This window comes from Cheilinus undulatus, linkage group 5 (genome assembly GCF_018320785.1).
Source record: "Cheilinus undulatus linkage group 5, ASM1832078v1, whole genome shotgun sequence".
Classification (NCBI taxonomy): Eukaryota; Metazoa; Chordata; class Actinopteri; order Labriformes; family Labridae; genus Cheilinus; species Cheilinus undulatus.
This window is the reverse complement of record NC_054869.1, coordinates 16,005,710-16,029,911: the sequence shown is the minus strand read 5'-3', so window position 1 is coordinate 16,029,911 and position 24,202 is coordinate 16,005,710. Positions and strand designations below refer to the sequence as shown.

The 24,202-nt window shown below is 42.1% G+C and overlaps 1 protein-coding gene across 4 annotated transcripts in view; it reads left to right on the top strand.

Annotated features, from left to right (window-relative positions):
• Positions 1-24,202, top strand: part of LOC121509420 (tetratricopeptide repeat protein 28-like) — a 266,183-nt gene that overhangs the window by 230,160 nt on the left and 11,821 nt on the right. For all 4 annotated transcript variants that reach the window (XM_041786787.1, XM_041786786.1, XM_041786788.1 and 1 more), the window contains 7 exons: positions 3,057-3,853; positions 3,995-4,539; positions 5,773-6,296; positions 13,591-13,700; positions 16,441-16,570; positions 16,658-16,876; positions 20,413-20,575. In XM_041786787.1, the coding sequence (XP_041642721.1) occupies positions 3,057-3,853; positions 3,995-4,539; positions 5,773-6,296; positions 13,591-13,700; positions 16,441-16,570; positions 16,658-16,876; positions 20,413-20,575 (2,488 nt within the window). The remainder of the gene's footprint in view (positions 1-3,056; positions 3,854-3,994; positions 4,540-5,772; positions 6,297-13,590; positions 13,701-16,440; positions 16,571-16,657; positions 16,877-20,412; positions 20,576-24,202) is intronic.

The following is a 24,202-nucleotide window of genomic DNA, read 5'->3' as shown; positions in this document are numbered from 1 at the left end:
TTTTGTGTGTATGCTCGTCCACATATCAATTAACAGCATTTTCAGCAGTGCTGACTGAACTTAACCTGTCTGTGCCAGGTCTGCCCCCTCAGTGTGGGCGGTGCTCAGCAAGGAGGCTTCAATTAGAGAGATATTAGTGAAATAATTTAAGATGAGAAAACAGTGGCAGCAACATGACGGGACAGTGAGCATTAATAGAGTTCTCTGTCCATGTGTTCATACTCACTCCCTCATGTCTGCATCTCCTCTCCTTTCTCTGTAGAACAATGAGCTGGGAAATCATTTTTAGCAGATATTTAGTGCCATGGCTTGTTGGCTTGTTAGAGAAAATAGCAATCTCACATTATCAAATCAGCATTTAGAAACTCGGACAAATTGCAAGAGGCATCACCGCACACATTATAGACCAATTTTAAAACACAGTATCTTGATAACTGAACTGCAAAAATAAGATAAATCAATTGAAAATCTATAAAACCAGTCACTTATGCAGGGAGAGAGAGAGAGAGAGAGAGACAGGAAGAGTTAGCAGGTTTATGAGATTTAGAAACTTTAAAACATCTTTCTGAGCGACATTAACAAGTTAATTGTCCAATTTGGTTAAGTATTTCGACTATACTATTTCATATTTGGCTTTAAGTAACATTAACTTTAGACTGTCTGAATGTTTTTGGGTGTTAGAGCAGTGAACAGACCTCTCATGTGATTTATGTTTTTATGAAACAACTCAGTTTTAAGATGTTAAAAATCACAAATTCAAGTTAACCAGAGCATAAGCTATATAAAGGATGTAGTGATTTTTTTTTGGATAAAAAGTCACTATAATTCTGTATTTTTAACTGAATTTTCTCCACAAACTGTTCCCTAAATGTTCCCCAGAATTCAGGGACTTCAGTGTTGGAGGCTCAAATTTCCTGGTGGAGACCCCCAGGACCCCTCTCTTATTTTATAGTACTGACACCCTGTACTGTTGTAAATCACTAGTCCAGTTCTCTGAATTCTGCCCTACCACATTGGCCGCTTCAAATTTTTTTATTGCGATTAAGTTTAGAATTTCTGTAGTTAATCTGAAGTAATTACACCCTTTATGTTGCATTATTAATTCCCACTATTTTGCATTTAAACTATTCTAGTGTCATTTTTTATTTTTCCACTGTCGTAAACTAAGGGTAATTGACTTCCTGTTTGAATACAGACCTGCTTTCATAGGTAGATGGTTATCACATGATCTTAATGGAAAACAAACTTGCCATTGATTAAAAAGGAAGTAAGGGATCAGTGAAAAGGCAAATGTTTAATAACGCAAGGTGAAGATAAATTTTGGCTTAGTTTTTTTGAAGTGAAATAAAACTTTTAGGAGCAGTGGTGGACTTCTTTAACATCTCTGTGGCTGCAGAGAGATGTTACAGTGGCTTAACCAAAGTGTGCTGAAAGGGCCAATAAAGCATGCAAATTATTCACAATTGAAAAAATAGTAAGCTAATTGTGGATTGTAGTTAATTGCAATGCGATTAATCTTGACAGCCCTAGTATATATATTTTACTTTTTAAAGTTAAACTGTTTTGAATCAGCTCGGCACACCTTAAAAAATGTGTTTTGATTAATATTAAATAGAATCATCAAATTTAAGTGTTTATGGCCAAAAAACTTCCTTGCTTTAAACTAATTGTGAGTGAGTGAGTTAAATCAGAAAATTCAACCCTGGTCAAGTGTACCGAGAAATCTCACATCACTTATCCCACATTTTTGAACATTTGCAATACAGAAGGTGGTATTAATCCATCTTAATTCACTTCTTAAAAAGTGTGAAATTTAATTTTCAAAAGGTTGTAGGAAAACTGCGCATAGGCTCTAAAGTTTTTCAATTCTCTTTTTGATTTGGCAAAAACCTGAACACTTGCTCACATCAATCACATAGCCTTTACTTGTCTTCCAAGCCCTCTGTTTAGCTTCACTCTTACTGTGTGTAGTCTGCGTTAGGACCCTGCATATGGCAGGTTTCAGATGAAAAAAAAATGGGAAAACACACATGGCGGTAACTAATCCAGTCGGCACCATCAGATACTCACCACAAGCCACAGAGCCCCTCTCCATCCTTGGTTCCCACCCACTCTGGCTCCAGAGTTGTTTCCCTCATGGTTGTCCCATCCCTGACTGAACCCCCCTCCCCATACTAGTCACACATTAGTCTCTGTGCTGATGCAGCAAAGCAAAGATGGCCGGGTGAAAGTATGGCGAATGGAGGATGGAGTTATTTGCCTTGCAGCTGCCTTTTCTGTCTCCATCTGGGAGCCTGCAGCCATCCTGCCTTCTCTCTAAGTGATCTTTAATATTATCAGTACTATTACTATCCTTGAAAGCTGGGTGACAATGCAGAAAGACAGACCTGAGATTATTAGTGAGTCTCAAAGGGAAGTAGGAGAGATGCAGTAGATATGCAGTGATGTCTCTTTACTCTCTACTGTGTATTTGTCAGTGTGTATGCACATTTGTTTGGATGTAGGTGCGTTTGTGTGTGTGCCACATGGCTGTGGGGTAAAGCTATTATTTTTCACAGGATGATATTTTATCAGAGATAATACACCCAATGCACTGGGTTCTCCATTATTTATTGTTTCTCTGCACTTATCTCATTTTTCTTAAGTTGTTTGCTGAGCTTTCCATCAGCTCTTCAAACCCTCCCCACTCTCTTTGACTTCCTCTGGCCCTCTTTTCTTGTTCTCTCATTACTGTTTGCAACCCTGCAGAAACATTGTTGATTTTGGTGAAATCCCTCTAAGACACGATCATCAAAGACAGCTTAGACAATCAAAAGATTCTATTTTAGTGTTAAAATAACTCTGTTTGATTGCACTACAGTTTAATGACCGTAATTCTGTGGGGGAGTGCTGTGTTGTTGTTGTGTAAGCAGAGAGCAGATGGCTCAGAGAGCATATTTTAACAACTAAATGACTTGTTTTGTGCATGAAGTGCTGACGAGGCACTTGAATTTTATTCCATTGCAATCTTCCCCTGAATGGGTCTTTAACTTCATCCCCTTCTCTCCTCTCTGCAGGCATCATCCACCAGATGAAGGGTGACTATGAGACCGCACTGAAACTCCACAAAACACACCTGGCCATCGCTCAGGAGCTGAATGACTATGCTGCTCAGGGCCGGGCTTACGGTAACATGGGTAATGCCTACAACGCCCTGGGAGCCTTCGACCAGGCTGTTCGTTACCACCGCCAGGAGCTGCAGATCTCCATGGAGGTCAACGACCGGGCCTCGCAGGCCTCCACTCACGGAAACCTGGCTGTAGCTTACCAAGCTCTGGGAGCCCATGACCGCGCTCTGCAACACTACCAGAACCACCTCAACATCGCTCGTGAGCTCAGAGATGTCCAGAGCGAAGCCCGAGCTCTGGGCAACCTCGGCAACTTCCACTGCTCTCGAGGAGAGTTCCCTCAGGCTGTGCCCTACTACGAGCAGTACCTCCGGCTGTCCCCTGACCTCCAGGACATGGAGAGTGAAGGGAAAGTTTGTCACAATCTGGGTTATGCCCACTACTGTCTGGGCAACTACCAGGACGCTGTTAAATACTATGAGCAGGACTTAGCTTTGGCCAAGGACCTTCATGATAAACTGAGCCAGGCAAAGGCGTACTGTAACCTGGGTTTGGCTTTCAAAGCCCTGGGAGACTTCACTAAGGCAGAGGAGTGTCAGAAATATCTGCTGTCACTGGCCCAGTCCCTGAACAATGCACAGGCCCGATTCAGAGCTCTTGGGAACCTGGGGGACATATTTGTCTGTAAAAAAGATGTGGCTGGAGCCATTCAGTTTTACGAGCAGCAGCTGGCCTTAGCTCACCAGGTATGACCACACATAATGAATGTCATATCGTATATACTGTAACAGTTCATCATATAAATAGGAAATGTCATGTAAAATGTCATTTGGAAATCATTTATTTATTCCCTCATGTTGATATTATGGCATTCTGTCTGGTTTCAGGTAAAGGAGCGTAGGATGGAGGCTTGCGCCTATGCCGCCCTGGGGGCCACCTACAGACTTGTGCAGAAATATGACAAAGCTCTGGGCTACCACACCCAGGAGCTAGAAGTTTATCAAGAGCTGGGCGACATGTCAGGAGAGTGCAAAGCCCATGGTCACCTGGCAGCAGTCTACATGGCCCTGGGGAAGTACGCCATGGCCTTCAAGAGCTATGAGGAGCAGTTAGAGCTTGGCCGGAGGCTAAAGGATCCTGTGGTGGAGGCTCAGGTGTACGGAAATATGGGCATCACTAAAATGAATGTAGGCGTGATGGAGGAAGCTATCGGCTACCTGGAGCAGCAGCTGGCCACTTTACAGCAGCTGAGCGGCAACGAGGCAGTAATGGACAGAGGCAGGGCCTATGGGAATCTGGGAGACTGTTATGAGGCTTTGGGAGACTTTGAGGAGGCCATCAAATACTATGACCAGTACCTGTCTGTGGCTCAGAGCCTCAACCGCATGCAGGACCAGGAAAAGGCCTACAGAGGCTTAGGCAATGGGCACAGGTGAGTCTGTTTTGAATGAGAGGCAGCCTCAGATTCAATGTTTCAAAATGTTCATGTAAATACCTTTCAGTTTTTGCAAAACACACTGCTATCAGTTTTCCCTTGCGGGAGCAGATAGTTGTATTGGCAGGGTTTTACAAATAATCACAGTAATCCTGCTTTGCATATTATTTTTCTCCTTGCGCTCTTTATCAAGGACCACCGTAGTTTAGAGACACCTTGCCAGTGAGCAATCTTGGATATGAGCCTGGTGCTAGCTGTCTCAGCAGCAGCCTAGTGGCCCTTTCCTTATCTGTATGCAAAGAAGCTTTGGCACGCAGTCGTCTGAAAACTGAGAGAAGAGCAGTTATTTCGAGGCCACCTCTTACATCCTATGTCTCCTTCCCTTACATTTCTCCTCATGTGACAAAGAACTGATAGCATCCTGGGAGACGACACTGCAAAATAAAACAGGAAAGGCTTGCTCAAATCCTCATTTCAGAGACGATTTTCTTCTTATTGTGTATCATCAGCGTGGCACCACAGCAATCACACACAGCAGTATTAGCCATGCATGAGTTCAGAGGGGAATAAAAGACATCAGACACAAACCCGTCTCCTCTTCTAACAGCTCTTAGTCAAGCACATACATTATCACACAGCATTAATTAGGCCGGGAGCCTTTATTCTTCTAATGCTCCATTTGAAATGGCATCCGGCAATTGTGTGAAGTGTCTGAGAATGTGAATAAAGTCTGTTTGATGACTTTGAAGGAGAAAAAGAAATGTTGAGAAGGGATGAATGCCGCTCTGTCAACACAAACAGCTGAGGCGAGAGGGAGGCGGGAGATGCTTTGACAGGTGACCCATCTGGCATTAAAGGATGGTAAACAGTGTTACCCTTCAAGGCACCGAGTGCATCTAAAATCTCCTATCAGTACTGACCTTTTTTATGGTTTAGGTTGCATCTTAGTCTGTATTTCTTTGAAAATAGACCACCAACTAAAACCAATTTTCTGCTGATTTTAAAGCTAAATTGTTATTTTTTTAATCTGCTCTTTGTATGTAGTCTAATATTGCTCTGTTTAAACCAGCTAGAAAGGTAACTGACTGTATTAATCACTAATACAGTTCCCTCAGAAGTGAGAAAAATGCCAGTGACGGATTTTCTCCTACCTTGTCTTTTTTATCCCTTACATCACATTTGTAATCTGCTTCACTCTGACGCTCATTAGTTTTCTGTCTAACCCTGCAGGGCCATGGGAAACCTACAGCAGTCGCTGGTGTGTTTTGAGAAGCGGTTAGTAGTGGCTCATGAGCTGGGCGAGTGTGGAGGCAAGGCTCAGGCCTACGGGGAGCTGGGCGCTCTGCACAGCCAGTTGGGAAATTATGAGCAGGCTATTTCCTGTCTGGAGCGTCAGCTGGGGATTGCGCGTGACACCCAGGACAGACTACTGGAGGGTGATGCCAGCTGTGGTTTGGGTGCCGTATACCAATCTATGGGAGAGTATGAGACAGCCCTGCGGTGCCACCAAAGTGACCTGGAGATTGCAGAGGAAGCAGGAAGCCCTGCACGGCAGGCCCGCGCCTACGGGAACCTGGGCCTCACCTATGAGTCCCTGGGAAACTACGAGCGAGCGGTGGTGTTCCAGGAACAGCACCTTAGTGTGGCGGCTCAGACAAACGACTTGGCTGCCAAGACTCTGGCCTATGGCAGCCTAGGGAGAACCCACCACGCACTGCAAAACTACTCACAGGCTGTCATGTACCTGCAGGAAGGTGAGTAAGTCAGGAGGAATAGCAGAGAGGATTGCCTTTGTTGCCTGAGCTGATAGGCTTAGAGTTTGTGAATTCATGAATATGAAATTCAGAGCCTATTTGTTGCTAAGCTATTGCCATTTTTATTAGGCAGTGTGCATGTGTGGGTGCAAGTGGGTGTGTTTTTGTGTGTTGGGGCTTTTGTGCTTATTTGTTATAAGTGCACAGGGGGATTTTGTGTGCGTATTATTCGTCTGTGTCGGCTTCTGTGCTGTAAAGGTATACTAGCATTCCTGTGTGTACGTCTGTGCAAACCTATCAGGATGCACGCCAAGGCTCTTTCCCTGTTTACTGCTCGCTCTTCTTCACACCTCTATATCTACTTTCCTCAGAGGGTTCTTTGCAGCGAGCTGCCAAAGGATCTTTTCACACACTGGCTGACACACTCCTGCCTCTCACGCTTCATTGTCCCCTGCAGATTATGGTGAAATAAAAACCTGCAGCTTTGCCCCTCGGAAATTCATTATGTCAGTGACAGTGCAGGGAGGGTTTGTCACCGAGTAGGTGATAAGTGGAAGCATCCATAGATGTGAGCTGAATGTTCACACCATCAGCCTCACCCATTGACAGCCCTCTCGCTCGGGCACACCCACCGTGATATGGCCCTAACTCTGTTAGAATCCAAGAGAAAAGCAGCTCATGTATGCCAACAGATGTATATTTCACCCTGCAGGCAGTGAATGCAGGAGAACAGGAATACATCTCCACTATCTCTCCATCTTCTGTTTCAGAGTGAGCCGGGCCTGCAGTGACCCAAACACCCTCTGCCGGCCTGCTTGTTGAGCTTTAATGGAAACAGAGGCGACAAGCCATTCTGTCTCCACCCTGTCCTCCTGTTGTCCCCTGCACTGTCCTTGTATTGTTCCTGGGTCTGGCTGTGAAAAAGAACAGTCCCTTCACTATCTCTGACAGCCAATTATTTCTGGCCAACCTACCCAGACCGAAAAGTTGGCAAGCTTTTTTTTACTTCAGGTTTTCCATTTTTTTTCTTTAACTACTTTTATTTTCTGTTCTTCATGCTGTGTTGCTTGTGTTTTTCAATGTTCACTAAAAAGATTAATTGGAAGGAGCTTTTAACTGGCAAAGAAGCTGTTGACAACATGTGACCTCCAAATCAGTGTGTGTTTTATGAACATTTGTGTGGGGGCCTGATGGTTTATGCGTCACAAAATAATACAGAATGGCAAAGCACAGTGGAGTACACATGAAGATGTAATTTAACTGCTGATAGGCAGACATTACTAGTATATCTGACTCTTCAAGTGTTTACACCACTCCTGAAGTCAGCACCTTCTATTTGTACTTTATAGGACATTACACACTGCTGTTTTACTATCACACAAAGAGGCTTTTCACACCAAGATGCTCTTTTCAACAGCTGCAGTGTCATTAAATCAATGCCGTCATTGTAGCGACTAATGGAGGTATTACAAGTCCTCCATGCTTAGTTTATTAGACAACAACTAATGAAATAACAATATTATCCCAAAGAGAGATCTTTTGTTACATATACTCATCACACCTGATTCTTGTAAGTTTGAAAAGTTTGTTACTATATTGATCAGACTGTTGCAGTTTATAGTCTAAAATAAAGACTTATAATACAATGCTTTTCAGCCTTACAATCTTATAAAATCAATTACTTTCTTTTTTGATGTTATACTGGTTTATGGAGGACTTTAAATTCTCACCAATATAAAGTAGATCTGACTCAGACTTCTGATAAATCACATCTAAGTTGGTAGGACTTTCAACAGTTTATCAGAAATCTAAAGGAATCTAAATAATGTGCATCCTTCTGCTGAAAGTTTGGACTAAGCATCATCAGATATACAGTGCTTAACAAATTTATTAGACCACCCTAACCCTAACCAAAGTAAGGTTTATGCCACAGCTGCCCTAAATTAACAGCATTGGTATTTACCAAAATCATTTTTTATGTTTCTGCAACGGTTAATACACCAATATGTAGAAGCTCTTTGAAAAATTGATATAAATGATATTTTTTATGCTAAAATATAATTATTATTGTTATCCATGAATTTTCACGTTTACTGATTTACAAAAAACTGAAAAAATAGTAAAGCACATTATTATTTTTTGATTAATATGTCAAATTATAGTTATTTACTTGCATTCCTGAACAGAAAAATGAGTTTTACTGGTTGAATGTTATGCTTGATTAATTTCTGACTTCTCAGAGAAGCCCAGTGAGCCGGCTCAAATTTGGGTGAATTCAGTTTGAAATTCCTCATTCCTGTTCAAAATGGTAAAACGTGGAGAGCTCAGTGAAAATGAAAGAGTCCGCATTTAAGCACTTCATGATGCTGGATGATCTTTGAGACAAATATGACAGGTGGTCTAATAAATTTTTTTAGCACTGTACCTCTGACAGCTTTCAGTGTCACTACTTTAATGCCAAATCTCAGATTTGTCAGAACATGTCAGAAGAGCAGTGACTTGTGACAGTGACTTGCCATACTGAGCTATTGACATTCTTTATGATTTTTGAGCTTAGCGCTGAATTTTGATTTCTACTTTTCTGGCTCAAAAAGGAAAAACTTTGCTTTTAACATATGACATTCAAAATGATTAACATCTGCAGAGCAGTGGTATGAATTACCAGTGCTTGCAATTATCTCATTTATTATTAAGTAAGCTTTCACAAAAACAAATACTGAGTTCTTGAATATATGCAAGTCTAAACACTGCCTTAGATCTGGTGTGTGTAATTGATGAAATGCGTTTATGTAGGAGTAAATGTGATGTTTGTATGTATCACAGTCCCTTAAATCCTCAGTAGTAGTTGTAGTAGTAGTAGTTATAATAGTAATGAGAAATAACATGAAAGAAGAAGATTTGTTTGAAAGGGACAGTGCATACTAGTACACGGCTAGATGGCATTTTATTTTATTTTATTTTATTTTGTTTTATTTTGTTTAACCTTTATTTAACCTTTATTTAACCTTTATTTAACCAGGTTAATCCTACTGAGGTCAAAGATCTCTTTTTCAAGGGAGACCTGGCTAAGATTGGTAGCAATACAGTTTCAAATATCAAACACACTCAAACTTACACAGTTCACAATAAACAATAGGTACAGTAATAATAATATAATCTAATAATAGTTAACCACACATGTTGGTTTGCAGACTTTGAGGCGTATTCCCAGTGAGTGTGTTAGTGTGTATAGTGCTGTCCGATTGTGAAACTGTTAAGTTCGGCAGTGCCCATGTGTCCATGTAGGTGCCAGGGGTGGCAATTATAACTGATTATATTTATTCATATTCCTGTAATTGAGTAGGTTTTTGGGGGGTACTTGTACTTTTTTGAGTACATTTTTTAAATCAGTGCTTTTACTTGGACAACTTTTAACTAGAGTAACTGTACTTTTACTTGAGTACACTAGTCTTATACTTTTTCTACCTTTGTGTGATACACAGTAGGACAAAGCGACAGAGTTATTCCACATCACAGCCCAGAGCAGCCAATGGCTGCTGGGGTTCTTTTGCTCATGTTTCTGGTGGATTTTTGTTGTTTTTTGATGTGAGACACATTTGCACCATGGGTGACGTTATCCACTAAGTTATAGCTCTTGCCTGTGACTTTAGGTGCTCCCTAAGGAGGCATAGAGAATATCGTTCATCAGTATGAACTGCCTTGCTATGAAGTTGTCTCTGTTTTGTTTTGCCAGAGGATACACATCTTGCCACAGATTTTCAAGATTTACTGCTGCTCTGTCATGTTGAGGAATATTTGTTTCAAAAGTGAAGTTTAACTCTATGTAGTATGGCCCGATATAGACACAGTGTGAAATTTAACTCTTTGATTGTTCTTAGCAATATCAATTTTGCTGTGTATTTAACAGTATTATAGAGGCATGCCTTAACCTGAACAACCTGGTTGAAGATCAATTCCTTCATTCTTCTTGCCACTAAGAAAATATCATATTTTGCTGTGTAACTTCTCAATAGCTGCTCATTCCCACTACTTAAAGTAAACTTTCAATTAGATACATTTAACTTTTACTTGAGTGGATTTTTAAACCTTTACTTTTACTAGTGCTTAAGTAAATTTTAACCAAAGGAACTGTACTTTACTTGAGTGCTCTAGTTGTGTTGTTTTTCCACCTCTGGTTAGTGCAGACTTTCCTGTGGGACTCACCCAGAGGTCACTGCAAACCTATCCACCTGTCCCCTAAAAATGCAGCCTGTATAAACTCAAGCTTTATTGAAACAGTACTCAGTAATGATAAACAGGAAACTTAATAGAATCAAAGCAAGTATGGATGTTATTGGAAGACTTTAAGTTAAAGAAAAAGTTGCAAGTTTATTTTGGAAACGTTGTTTGTGTTTTTCAGTTGATTTTTCACAATTTCTTTTCATATGGGTGTGTTTTTTTTTTGGGGGGGGGGGTGCTTATGAATACACATATATACAGTAACTGAGGGCTTATTCTCTAATGATTTTATTAATATTTTCATTGAATATTATAGGGACAGAGCAGATTAATCCACCTGCAGTCTGTGGCCAGATGCTAAATTTGACTCCCTAAAAATACACACAAAAGTTTGATCTTGTTTCTTGGCAATGTGTGATGTTAGTGTCATAATAGTGTGTCCCATCACTTTTTTATGCCATCTGAAGTCCATGAGAGCACAGTGCTAAGGCTTTAGAGTGGAGATTGAGATTGAGCCTTCAGCTCTACCCCGAGGGATGTCCTCCTTTCTGGCTTTTTTTCACCCCCTACAGTCTCCCTTAATGTCCCACCCACAGTGAATGTATGCACCTCCTTTTTGCCTGCTCCTACTGCAGTGCTTTGTACCCTTTGTCGTGATGACAAAGCTGGTGCTAATTTGTTCATTACGCTTTAACTTTTTACTTTTCACATCAAAATTCATTCCCAGATATAAATTATTGATCACCTGTATAACTAATACTCAGTATCAGTGTAGGCTCTAATAAAAACAACATCTGTAAACACCTCATAGATATGCCAGGTTATAGCCAAAGGGTAATTTCTGTCCACTGTCCGTGGATGTATGATTGAAAAACTAAATAAAACGTGCAAAGACGCAGATGACAATCTCATAGATAGGATACATCTTAAGTATTAATTGTTCAGACCTTATACCAGAGGTGTGAAGTTGAAGAAGAAGAGGAAGAAGTTGATTTGGGAGGTGTTCACACCACAGTGGAGAAAAAAGGAGACACAGTCAGGACAGTTTGTATCATAAAAATGTCTCAGATACTCTCCCTGTATAAGACACACTTCCTATCCACCTGCGGTCATGATCAAAGAATACGGAGTTGTCTTGTGTCAGGAGTGCTCACATGCTGGGGTATTTTGTCTGCAGGACAACACAAGTTTCAGCTCTACAGTGCATGAGATTTTGTGCCTTTTGTCCAACGTGTGTGTATTTGATGTCTGTACGTAAAGCTTGTGTCTGAAGCCAGAGGTTCATGGGCCCCGGGGGCTGCACAGACTCTTTCACCCGGCTGTCAAGCAGCCTTTAAAGTGTTCTCTAGTTGCTCTTCAGGGTGCAGCCAGCCACGGCCACATCCTCATGTCAGCCGCTGCTACGTGACTGTGCCTGCGGGGCACACCAAAGGCACGCACGGTGACAGTGACAGACACTGAATGATACGGAGCGCGAGAACAGAGGGAATGAGAGAGTTAGGGAGGAGAGAACGAAAGAGGATGGCAGGCAGGCGGAGGGGGGAGACAGAAATCGACATGCGTCATAATTCACGTATTATTTCACTGTCAACTGGAGAATAAAGAAAACATAGAGTTGGTTGACATTCAGGCTTGATCATAAAGAACTATCACAGAGAGAAAGAAAGGTTCATGTATGTGTGCGTGAGTGCGTGCAGATGAAAGACTCAGAGTTTGAGTTGAGATGAGTGAGGGGTGAGGCTGTCAGAGAATGAAAAGGATAATTTAGATCTGTTTCCTCTCTCTTGCTCCAGCGCCTAATGAGCCCTAAGCAGTGCAGAGTCCCCCGCAAGCACTGCCACCACAGTCAAGATGAAACAGGTAGAGAAAGAGAGAGAGAGCAGAGGGGGGCAGAGACACAGGCACAGAGATGAGAAAATGGGAAGGTAGAGGGAAAGAGGAGCACAGCAGATGCATGGGGGGAGAGAGGGCAGGCAGGCAGAGGGAGGGTGTGTGGAAAGATAAGGCGAGAAGGGAGACTGTTGCAGGCTTCAAAGGCAGCTGGCTAGCGTGGCCGTGGAGGAGCCATGAAGTCTAAGGCTGCGTGGTGTGCTGGGTCTTGCGGAAAAAGGCTGCCTGTTTTCGGGTCATGCGCTCTGTTCTTGGCTTATCTGGTCCAGCCACAGACTGTTTTCCAGGAATGCAGAGGAAAGCAGACTCGGACGAGGGCGGCCTGACCCATTTTTTTTCCAAAAGCATGTTTAGACCCCTTTGTCACACAAGCAAGCAGAGAGAATAGTGGAAATATATACAGCTTGTGTTAAGTGAGACTGTGCATGTGAAGGAGCCTTTTGCTACTGCACACTGCCTGCTGTGCATTTAGCACCTTGTGGGTGATATGTGGCCTGGCAGCTGTCGCTTTTTTTTTCATCATTGTCCTCTGTGGAGTGGCATTTTCATCTCAGTAATTGGGCAGAACCAAGTGCTGTGCAGGCAGACTGAGGACACATGCAAAGATGTGACATACGCCTCGCTGCATGAGGGGTTGGAAGTGAAAAACAAACCGTGCATTCACCAGGTCATCTGGCACATGCACGCTGAACATGCACACCTAGATACACATGTGCATGCAACAGCTCCAAAAGTCTCTCAAAGAAAATACCACAACTTGGCTCCACTGTGAGATTGCACAAAGTCTATTATTAGCTCAGTAGTGTGTTGGTAAATATTTGCAGACGTCTTCATGATATTGTGTGGGTTCTTTTATGCAAGCATTAAGCGTGTGTTTGTGTTTGCTCAGCCGGTCGATCCTGAGCATTGATTACTATGCAGTCCGATTAGTGCTCTAACAGCTTCCCTCTATGGCAGTGTGTGTGTTTATGTGTGTGTTTCAGTCCCAGTTGGAGCAGAATCTTACAACTGAGGCCAAATATCCAAACCTGTTCGCTGTCAGAACATCAGTACCACGCTATGCTTACATCTGTTACTCTGAAAGATACCTAAGAGTCTGCCTGCTCTGAATAATTTTAACTCTCTCTCTCTGCTTCCACTCTCACTCTCTCTCTCATCTGCTCTCGTTTCCTCCCTCCTCTGACAGGCCTGCGGCTTGCAGAGCAGCTGGCTCGGCGTGAGGACGAGGCGAAGATCCGCCATCGTCTGGGGCTCTCTCTGTGGGCCAGTGGGAATCTGGAGGAAGCCCAACATCAGGTAAAGTTTCTGTTTTTCCTTTCCACATTCTGCCTCGACTCACCTTGACTCAATTCTCCCCTTTCCCTCCCCTCTCCTTTCTGCTTCTCTCTTCCATCTGGACTCCCTTGTAGTTAAAACTGACCTCTAATAAGCACACATCTGTTCGCTGGCAAATGTTACAAATGAGGGAGGGACGTCCGAAGAGAGAATTTGAAGTATACGTTTCACCAAAGCCTCTATGGTAAAATAAAGAGACCAGGAGAGAAAGAACAAAAGGAGGAGTGGATGTAGAGCCTCTAGAGTCTATCTGTCTGATAAATTCTGTCATCTTTGCAGACAGGCGACAGATGACTGAAGATTTTTCTATGTGCATGGTCTCCAGAGTCCCAAGCCTGTGCATCACACACACAGTCCGTCCTCTTCAGCCCACTGCCCACCTGGCAAGCATGGAATATCCCCCTAACGTCTCCTTTTACAGTCCATCCACACACCACATTTTTCCTAGCTTGTGAATCCACATACAAATCTGCCAGCAGCGGCGCCTGTCACGTGTGTCTGTGGGGATGTTATTCAGCTGCTTTCATTTTCAAAATCTAGCCCAAAAAATATTTCTGGTATGATACACGCACGCTACCAACATCTATGTGACCCAGATAGCTTTGTTTTCTGTCCTGCATTGTACTTTTTCTGAAAAGTAACTTTGCCTGTTTGCAATTATCTGTAAAGACTTCAGGGAAGAGAGACCAAAGCAAGGTGATGACTGGAGCGAGGCTTGTGAGTCATGTAGAGGAATTTGTGTTCAATTAAAGCAAAATATTATTCTAACAAGCACATGCAACATATTTTCCGCTGCATGTTTGCTTTCCAGTTCGACACTCAACCCTAATACCATAGTAGTGCCCCTTATTTGTGACTTCCTCACAGAAATCCAACACTTCTCCCACATATACCACAGTAATGTTTAGAATTTCCCCCATAATGTCGACTTGTAGCCCTCAGGGTGGATTGGTGGTTGGAAAGGACGCTGTTGTCCTCAGAGTATAGATGAAATGGTTATTCATGAGCTGGCCTGTTGCTTGAATGACCTTGGTAAATACCCTGACCCACTTCAAATCTCATTTATAAAAGCCTGCATTTAAATTTATAAAGCAGCCATAGTTGTAGGATGAGAGCACTTGACCTTATCTCTTCATTTATACACTCAATTGTAGTTTAAAACCTTAGCTGCTATACTGGTGTTCACTGTGACGTACAGATTGACACGTCCTGATTCTAATCAGCTCTGAGATGCACTCACATTTCTTTCCAAGAAGAAATTAAATCAATAGACTTGTGCTTACTTAAATATCAGCTTTTTAACCCCTGATACAATCTGAGTTCTCCAGAGAGGTTATTTTACAAAAATCATTAGAGATGTGCATGTATCAAGCTACGCTCACGTTAGCAATTCAGCGTGACATTGACATTCACTTAACATGTCAGATAAAAGCCATGTCAGTGTCAGTGACGCTAAAAACACGAGAGCACTCTCTGAATGCTTAGCAGCTGAAGAATGGAGCAGATTTCACCTGTACCACAGCCAACAGAGTCACTGCAGACGCAGCACATTCGGGATTGTTCCCCCCTTTCATCTGTGCCAGGAGGGGTCAGGCTGGAGGAAAGGCGCTGTGAAAAATTAGTTTCACTCTTAAAGGGGATGTCTGCAAGTCTAACAGATTAAACTAGCATTGCAGCAATCCGCCCATGGCCCTATCAGCAAAATCAGTGAGACTAGCAGCTCCGTCAACTAGCACTAATGCAGTAGAGCTCCCAGATTCTCTGCTGATCTCTACTCTCCCCCTTCACTCCCTTTGACACACTTTTCCAGCATGACCTTGGGATATGCCAGACGAGCCAGAGCGTATGCATATATGCATGTACATTCTCTCGTTCTTTTTCCAAACCCTCAGCGCTAATGCAATCCATTGCACCCACAGCAACTCTACTGCAGCTCTTTGTCTTTGTATGGGCTACGGTCAAGTGGTATGAGCAGGCTTCACCCTCTCTGCTGGCCCCTGGACCCCTGGAGAGTGGCTCTGTAGCAGTCCCAGTCACCTTACAGGGATGCCATAGGCGCAGAAATAGGAAATCGATAAAGGCTCCCATGAATCAGCACTCCTAGCTTGCTCTGCTTGGCCAGCGTACAACAGTCCCCGCTGCCCCACCTCTCCATTGTCTCTCTCCCCCTCAATCCAAGTCTGGTGCTGAATAGAAAGGTCCAATAACACAGACAGGCCTATTGAGTCCACATAGCTTTATTTCCATGGTGGCTGTCTGGATCTTGATGCTCAGGTAATGGTTCAGCTTCTCATTGCCCTTTCAAGTGTTGAGGTAAATAAGAGCTGAAAAGAGGTTTACTTTTTGGTTGGTGATTCATTGAGCTACATTATAGTACTTTTGTCTGCTGGGAGAGGAGCAGAATTTTGGAGGCAGCAGGTCTCAGTGGGGATGACCAGTGAGGTGGGATGCTGCCACCTAGTGACCACATTAATTCCTACTCTTTAAAAGTCCAATCATACATGCTTTGAGGTATTCAATTTGATGGACATTTTGTTCTCTTCTCTTTGACTGCTTACATTTAAAAATCAGTCAAAAGGGATAAAATCAACTGTGATACTTAACCTATTAACAGGACATACCCTCGATCTGCACTAATCAGAATTCAAGAGTGATGTTATAGTGTACTCTTATTGATGTGATCACTGTGGTTTCTTCACAGCTCTACCGAGCGTCTGCACTGTTTGAAACCATCCGCCATGAAGCGCAGCACAGCACAGACTACAAACTCTCCCTCTTTGACCTGCAAACCTCCTGCTACCAGGCGCTGCAAAGGGTCCTCGTCAGCCTGGGTACGCCTCTACATCCTTCTCATATCCTCACGACTTCACACTGTTTTAACTTTAATATTAAACTACTCTGCCTTCTGATCACCACAGGTCATCACGACGAGGCTTTGGCTGTAGCCGAGCGAGGTCGAACACGAGCCTTCGCTGACCTGTTGGTGGAGCGGCAGACCGGCCAGCAGGACTCAGACCCGTACACCCCAGTCACAGTGGAGAACATACTAGATACAGTCAACAGTCAGAGGGCCTTGGTACTTTATTTCTCCATGGCTGCTGGTTACCTGTACAGCTGGCTGCTGGCTCCAGGAGCAGGTAAGAGCTGTCTGTGTCTTTTCTATGCCTCACATTATAAATTGTTTTTCTGGAGTGCAGATATTATATAAACTCTGTCTGCCTTCTTATTCTTTTCTGCCTTGAAATTCACCCTCAATGCTGTCACTACAATATGTGCTTGAACAATGAAATTTGGCAGCTAGGTTTCCAATTTTCAACCTTAACTTGAGGAATCCATAGAGACACTACAGCCTGAAACTGTGGCTCACAAGTCCTGGGCCTGTTTTTTTTTCTCAAAGACCTTTGTATAACATATTTAGGAATCACATTTTCTGTTGTTTTCAGAAAATTGTCCTTCATCTTTTTCTGGTTCACTGAAATATTAGTAAATATTCCTGCATGTATTTTGAAATACTACTGTAGAAATACACATGTGGACAAAATTGTTTGTCCCCTTCTATTACAGAAAGAAATACCAACAGTGGTCACTGAAACGACTTGAAACTGACAAAAGTCATACCCCTATAAAAGACTGAAAATAATTTGACCATAGGGGGCATGTTAAACCAAGGTGTGTCCTTTAATTATCCTCACAGGTGTCTTTAAACTTCTAATCAGTCAGTCTTCCTATATAAAGGGTGAAAAGTAGTCACTGTGCTGTTTGGTATCATGGTGTGTACCACACTGAACATGAACCATAGAAAGCCAAGGAGAGAGTTGTCCCAGGAGATTAGAAAGGAAATGATAGACAAGCATGTTAAAGGTAAAGGCTATAAAGCCATCTCCAAGCAGCTTGATGTTCCTGTGAACACAGGTACACATTTTATTCAATAGTTTAAGGTCCACAGGATTTAAGCAAATCTCCCTGGATGTGGCCACAAGAGGAAAATTGATGAAAGATTGAAAAGACAGATAACATGAACGGTAACCAAAGAGCTCAGAACAACTTCCAAAGAGATTAGAGGTGAGCTGTAAGGTCAAGGCACATCAGTGTCAGAGCACACCATCCGTCGCTGTTTGAGCCAAAGTGGAATCAATGGAAAACTATAGAGGCAAATCATAAAACAGTGGGAGTGGAATTTGCGGACATGCATAATGACAAGCCACAAAGCTTCAGGGAGACTGACCTTTGGACAGATGAGACAAAAGTGGAGCTATTTGGTGAGTCACATCAGCTCTATGTTCACAGATGTAAAAATGAAGTATACAAAGACAACAACACTGTACCTAATGTGAAACATGGAGGAGGCTCAGTTATGTTCTGGGGCTGCTTTGCTGCATCTGGCACAGGTGGTCCTGAGTCTGTGCAAGGTACAGTGAAATCTCAAGACTATCAAGGCATTCTGGAGCACAATATGCTGTCCACTCTCAGAATGCTTTGTCCCTGATCTAAATCCTGTTGAACATCTGTGGAAGGAGCTGAAACATGCAGTCTGGAAAAGGCACCCTTTAAACCTGAAATGGCTGCAACATTTGCTCATGAGGAGTGGGCCAAAATACCTGTGGACAGGTGCAGAAGTCTCAATGAGAGTTGCAAGAGCCACTTGATTGCACTGATTGCCTCAAAAGGCTTTGCAACAAAATATTCAGTTAAGCGTACCATCACTTTTGTCCAGGCCAGTTTTATTAGTCTTTTGAAAATGATTCTGTTGAACCACAATTCAAAAGCAATGTCTGATTTTCATGAGTTATTTTTCAATAAATGTTTGTTTATTATTACTTTTTTTGGTTTTAAGTTATTTCAGTGACCATTGTGGTTTTGTCTATCTTTAACGGAATGGTACCAACAATTTTTTCCATGTAAGTAGCTCAGATCTTTTATTTTTTAATCAAATATTTCTTTTGTGTGAAGTTTAAAGCTCATATGAAAAGTTTTTATATGTTTATGAAAAAGGTTAAAATTAATACCAATGCCTTTATTTGAACTAATTAAGCAAACAAGACGTGTCAGTGTTAAGATTGCTTATCACTGTATGGTCCTTTTTGATGCTTATGTTCCCCTGCTGCAGGGTGCAGAAATGGCTTTGATTGACTTTTTGCTACAAGGACTCTATGAGAGATTTTTTGACTGGTAAAAGGGGGGAGGATTAGACTCTTTAAATGAGAAATCACTGCTCATGCATATAAATTCATAAGAGGTATCACTTTGTCCACCCAAAAAATCAATGCAAACTGGAGCTTAGATGTGTAAAAGTTTCAAAGGTCAAAGACATCCACAGTATGAAAAAAACACTTGTTAAATCAGAGCAGATAAAAGGTTTAGAGGCTCTAGTTGTTTTTAGCTGCAGGGGAAGGAAGGCCATTTTTAACACCAGGTGATATTGCCACCTGCCACTCTGCTGTTAGGTTTGCCCCCTGCCTTGCCTCTCACCCCAGAAGGCGTCTGCCAACAGACCATGCTAATTGAAAGTGACACGACCAAACAACACCGGCAACATCTTCACACATGCCAAGAGGAAACACTTAGCTTTAACACAAAGTCGGAACATAATTTCTCTGTCTCTTTTCATCCTGTCTCCTGTTTTTTCTTGCTATTGTGCTTTTCTATTCTATAGTGTTGCTGTACTTTTGCACTTTTGTGTTCTTCTCCAATTCTGTCCCTTTTGTTGATACACTAAGTAACACCAACGCGGGCAGAGGGATTAAGATGCAGCCTGTTTTCTGACTCGTGAAATTCCAGTTTCACAAAGGGAATAGGCAAAGCTGTGGGTGAATTACAGTGCATCTTATACAACTCCTGTGGCTGCTGTACTGTTAGTACTTTGGCTTTTCTCTGCTCCCTGCTTTGGAGAGCGGAAATGAGAGCCGTGACCCATGTTCCATACCACTAAAAGCTTGAACATTTGATCAAACCCAGCTCCCAGGCAACCGTATGAACTTGACCCCCATAGCACTCGTCATACGGAGGGGAGGAACACTACTGGGACCAGTGCAGATCTTCAAAGCGCTGAGTTTTGCCCCAGGCTAAGAGGGAGCCACTTGCTCACTAATCGCCTGTCTGTCACTTCCTGGCATTCCCTGGCATCCAGCTGGCACACAAACACGGCCTGCTCTAAAGAGTCTGCCATCACTAAAAGGCCCACTAAGGTCCAAATTACCTCAGTAGTGTAAATTCTGGGGGTTTATTGGCATGAATATGCACCCACACAGATAAAAACCTGAATTACATTAAACATCCATTCAGATGCATCAAATACAAAACTCCCATGCATGCTCTGCAGTTACACAGCTGACACTTGCTCTAACACACTCACATATACATCCTGTTCTCCATCTCCCAGTGTGCTCCCCACCCTCTGATGTTCCTGCTCAAAACTCAGCTGAGCTCTCATGTCGGGCAGCAGATGGCACAGGCAGCCTTCTCTTATCTTTTATTGAACATTATTTGTTTTATTCATTTTGCTCCACAGATGCACTACGGCACATGGCTTCACTCACAGCTTTCGGTTTGAACAATCCAAAGATCCCTCCTGTTGTCAGCGAGAAACAAAAATGTCGTGCAAAAAACATCCTTTCCTTTTTTTACCTCATAATAGGAATCGAGTAATATTTGTCGCTTCTCTCTCTCTCCTCAGGCATCCTGAAGTTTCACGAGGTGTACCTGGGTGAGGGTGTGTCAGAAGGAGGGTCAGAGTTCCAGGATGGTGGCAGCTGCAGTGGGGTGGTCAGTGGATCCTCATTGGAGCAGCACATAGCCAGTGCTCGAGAGGCTCTGGGAGTAGAGTCTTACTACAGCAGGTGAGATGTTTCCAGCTGTCACAGTGAAGTAGAAAATCTTTGCTTTGTTCATTAGCTCATTATCCTTGTATATGGAGTAATTGCTTAAATGTTGCCCAAGCTTGTTGCTGTTTTTCCCTCTCAAATCAGTAACTTGATGGATTATGCTGCAGCATGAACAAAATCTTCTTGTAGTAAAGACTCCACTGGCTAACCATACTTATGTTCCTATTATATAAGTAATGCAATTTAAGTATTTTTGTTTCTTTATATTTTTTTTCCCACTTTTGGTTGCTCAATCTAGATATGCTCATTCTTCCCCAGGAATTGTAACTTAATACTCATACAGTTAATGTGTAACTCTGATGATGTGCCTTCTTTGACTCAAGGTGAATAAGACAACCCAGTTTTGACGAAGTTATACATCAGGTGTACATATGACAAAGAGAATAAGAACAGTAGAGAACAGAAAACAAGTACCCCCGCCCCCCACCCCAGGCTCCAAAAAAAAACCCCAAAACAAAACAGGGATTTCTCATATTGTTTGTAAAATATTAATACATAATTTGAATTAAAGTCGCCGGAAGGTAAAACCTACAAATTTTATGAAAAGGCTCAAGGTCAAAGCAAAGTTCTTGCATTTCTTACCTATTTTATGTCTGAGCTTTTCTAAAGGTAAAAGGAAAGCAACTCTCAAACCCACAGCACCAATGATGGGGCTTTGTTTGACTTCCAGTTGATAATAATATGTCTACGAGCAATCAATGATGCAAACGCCAACATATTTGCCTGCAAGTTTGTAAGGCTAAAATTTAAGGTGGTATCCCAAAAATAGCTATATGAAAATCAGGGGTTATTTTGTGCTTACACATATGAGAAGATACGTTGAAAATGTGTTCCCAATAGCTGTTGAGGGAGGAAAAAGACCAAAACATGTGTCCAACCAAGGCTGATCTAAAGTAGCACCTCGGGCAACCAGGGTTATGCTAATATTTTTTTGTCTCTCACCTTTTCTCCTTTCTCATTTCTTGACACTGGGAAGCCAAAATGATTCCAGATTTAAAAGTCGCTGGAGCCATTTGATTCTCCTTCGCCATTTTCATGCTATCAAGCTAGTGAGTGGAGCACAAAGGATGATGGGTAGCCAAGGGCAGATGGTGCCCGAACTACCACTTCCCTTCGCTCTACTCCACTGAAAGCAACACTTATTGCCCTGAAGACCTATTGTTCGACACTTTCACATGTCCACTACGTCACAGACACACTTCTGTCACTGCAATATTAACAATATTGTTAATCTCTACATGTTTACTGATACCCTTGCAGTTTCAGCCCAGCTGCAGCTATGAGAACAATGTTGCCACTAATAAGGGGCAGAGATAAAAAGTTGGTCTTAAAACATATCAAATATTTCAAACTTACATACATAATTTTTTTGATGTTTTTTCTCTGTTTTAGTAGACAGAGATAAAAAATTCTGCCTCATTAACTTAAATACTTAACACCGGCATCTATAGGATCTTAAAACAACTTAAGATCTTTCACATGCTGCCCAAAAGCAATGAAAAAGTTATCCCTTAAACTAGAACTTGACATTCTTGTCCTTAGAGCTAACTGAGGAAGGCTTGTTTTATCATTCAGAAAGTGTCTGTGCATGTGTCTGCAGAGGGGTGTTATTCTGCCCCACTGAACCCTGTGATGACAGACCCCCGCTTCCCCCCCTAAAGTGCTCTACTTTCGACCCAGGGGGAATAAATGAGACGGAATAATCGCTCTTTGTTGAGCCAGATTATTGAACTCACCTAACAAACACAGAATCTGACAGGTAGAGAGGAAGAGTGAGAAGGTGCTGCTGAGAGTAGAAGGAAGAGTGGGCAGAGGGTAAAGATAAAATTGTCAAATCAATGGAGTCAAAGAAGAAGTTGGTGGTTAAAGACCAAGCAGAGAGTGTAGCCAGAGGGCCTCTGCAGGGGTAGATGGAAATTGTAGTGAGATATATTGACAGCTAAATCTCATATTGACATCCATGGGTCTGTGTGGTGTTCAGTGTTAGAATCTTTTCTCTAGTTGGTGTTTGATCCATTGTGCCCAGCTGGTCCTCCCTGTGCCATCCTCCTCCACCCCAGCAGCAAAGCCCTCCTGCCCCATTACCAGCTCATTTACTACTCCAATGGGAAGCTGCACACACGCCACTGCGCCTGGATGGACACAATATGGCACCACTTACTAGCCCATTCATTCTGCAGAGTGGAAAGAAAGGGAGGCAGCAGTCTGAAATGAGTGGAGAGGAAAAATAAATGGGATGGAGAAGAGCGGCGAGGGTCTATTTATATGAAGAAATGAGGATTTGGGATGGCAGAAATATATGAAATAAATGATTTTTAAAGTCCTCTTCAAACTGCATCCAAGTCTCAAACTTCAACTTCGAACTTTCTTCAGTCATCATCTGTCAGTTGTTACATTAAAGGAGAATATGTCTAAATAAACTGTATTCATACAGCTCGACCTCATGGTGAAGGCTGGAAGCAGATCCTTTACTAGTGTCATACTACCTTTTTCCACACCACAAGTCCAATAAATCAGTCTGTTTATTGGCTATTATTTCACTTCTTCTAAAATGTTTAGCAGTTAAATAGTAAACCGTTAAAGTATTGAGACATCACTGTATTTCAAGATTTAAAAAACACCCTTATAGCTTAAGTCAGATGGCTAAAGTTTTGTTGCTAATATTTCTGCTTGCTACAAATGGTAAAATGCTGGTCTCACCTTTCAAAGCCTTAGAAAATATAATAAGAAAGTCATAAACAGATCTAACTGAACTATATGTGTTAAACATCTAAGCTACAATAATTTTAGTATTAAACCACATCCTTGCTAACATGAAATAAAGCAAATAATCACTCTCCTATCAAAGTTTAAAGACAGTCTAAAGGTAATGTTAGCATTCTGCCACATCCCAGGTAAGGCTGGGTATTTCCCACAGCTTCATGACATGGTAATAATCACAATACACATTGATTTGGGGTAATAAACGTGACTTAACACACTTAATTCACCACAGCTGCAGTTCTTTATTGTAGAGGATAACAGAAGAGATATAGATTAAAGGTTCTTACCTTATTACATTTCAATTCCAACCCTTAGAAATCAGAGTAAATTAAAATAGTCCATTTATGATTACTTAGCTAAATACAAATACAGTGATATATAACATAATGAACTTAAAATGACCCTGTTGTCTCTCTTGATGTTGTTTTTCATACTTTCATATAATATCCTGCTCTCACTTTACTATAAGTCCACTTGAATTTGTAGGAATGACTGTTTGCTTTACTTCTGCATAAAACGGCACCGCTTTTCTATGTTTTTGTAATAAATGGATGAGAGGATTAAACAGCAACAGTCACACTCCTGAAGCAGCTACCTGAAGCCATTGTCACAAGCACCGCTGTTCGGCTCATTTCTCTACAAGTAAAGCATAAAGGGCTGCTCATAATCTCCTGATCAGAAGTTAAGGGAAACTCTGAGTTTACAGCCTCATTTACTGCCAGTTGGGATGACACAGATTAGCCCTGTGAGCCTAGCTGTTGTTGCTAGCGGCTAATGGTGTCATGTGTCGATGAAGATTGGTGTTGCTACAGTGTTTTA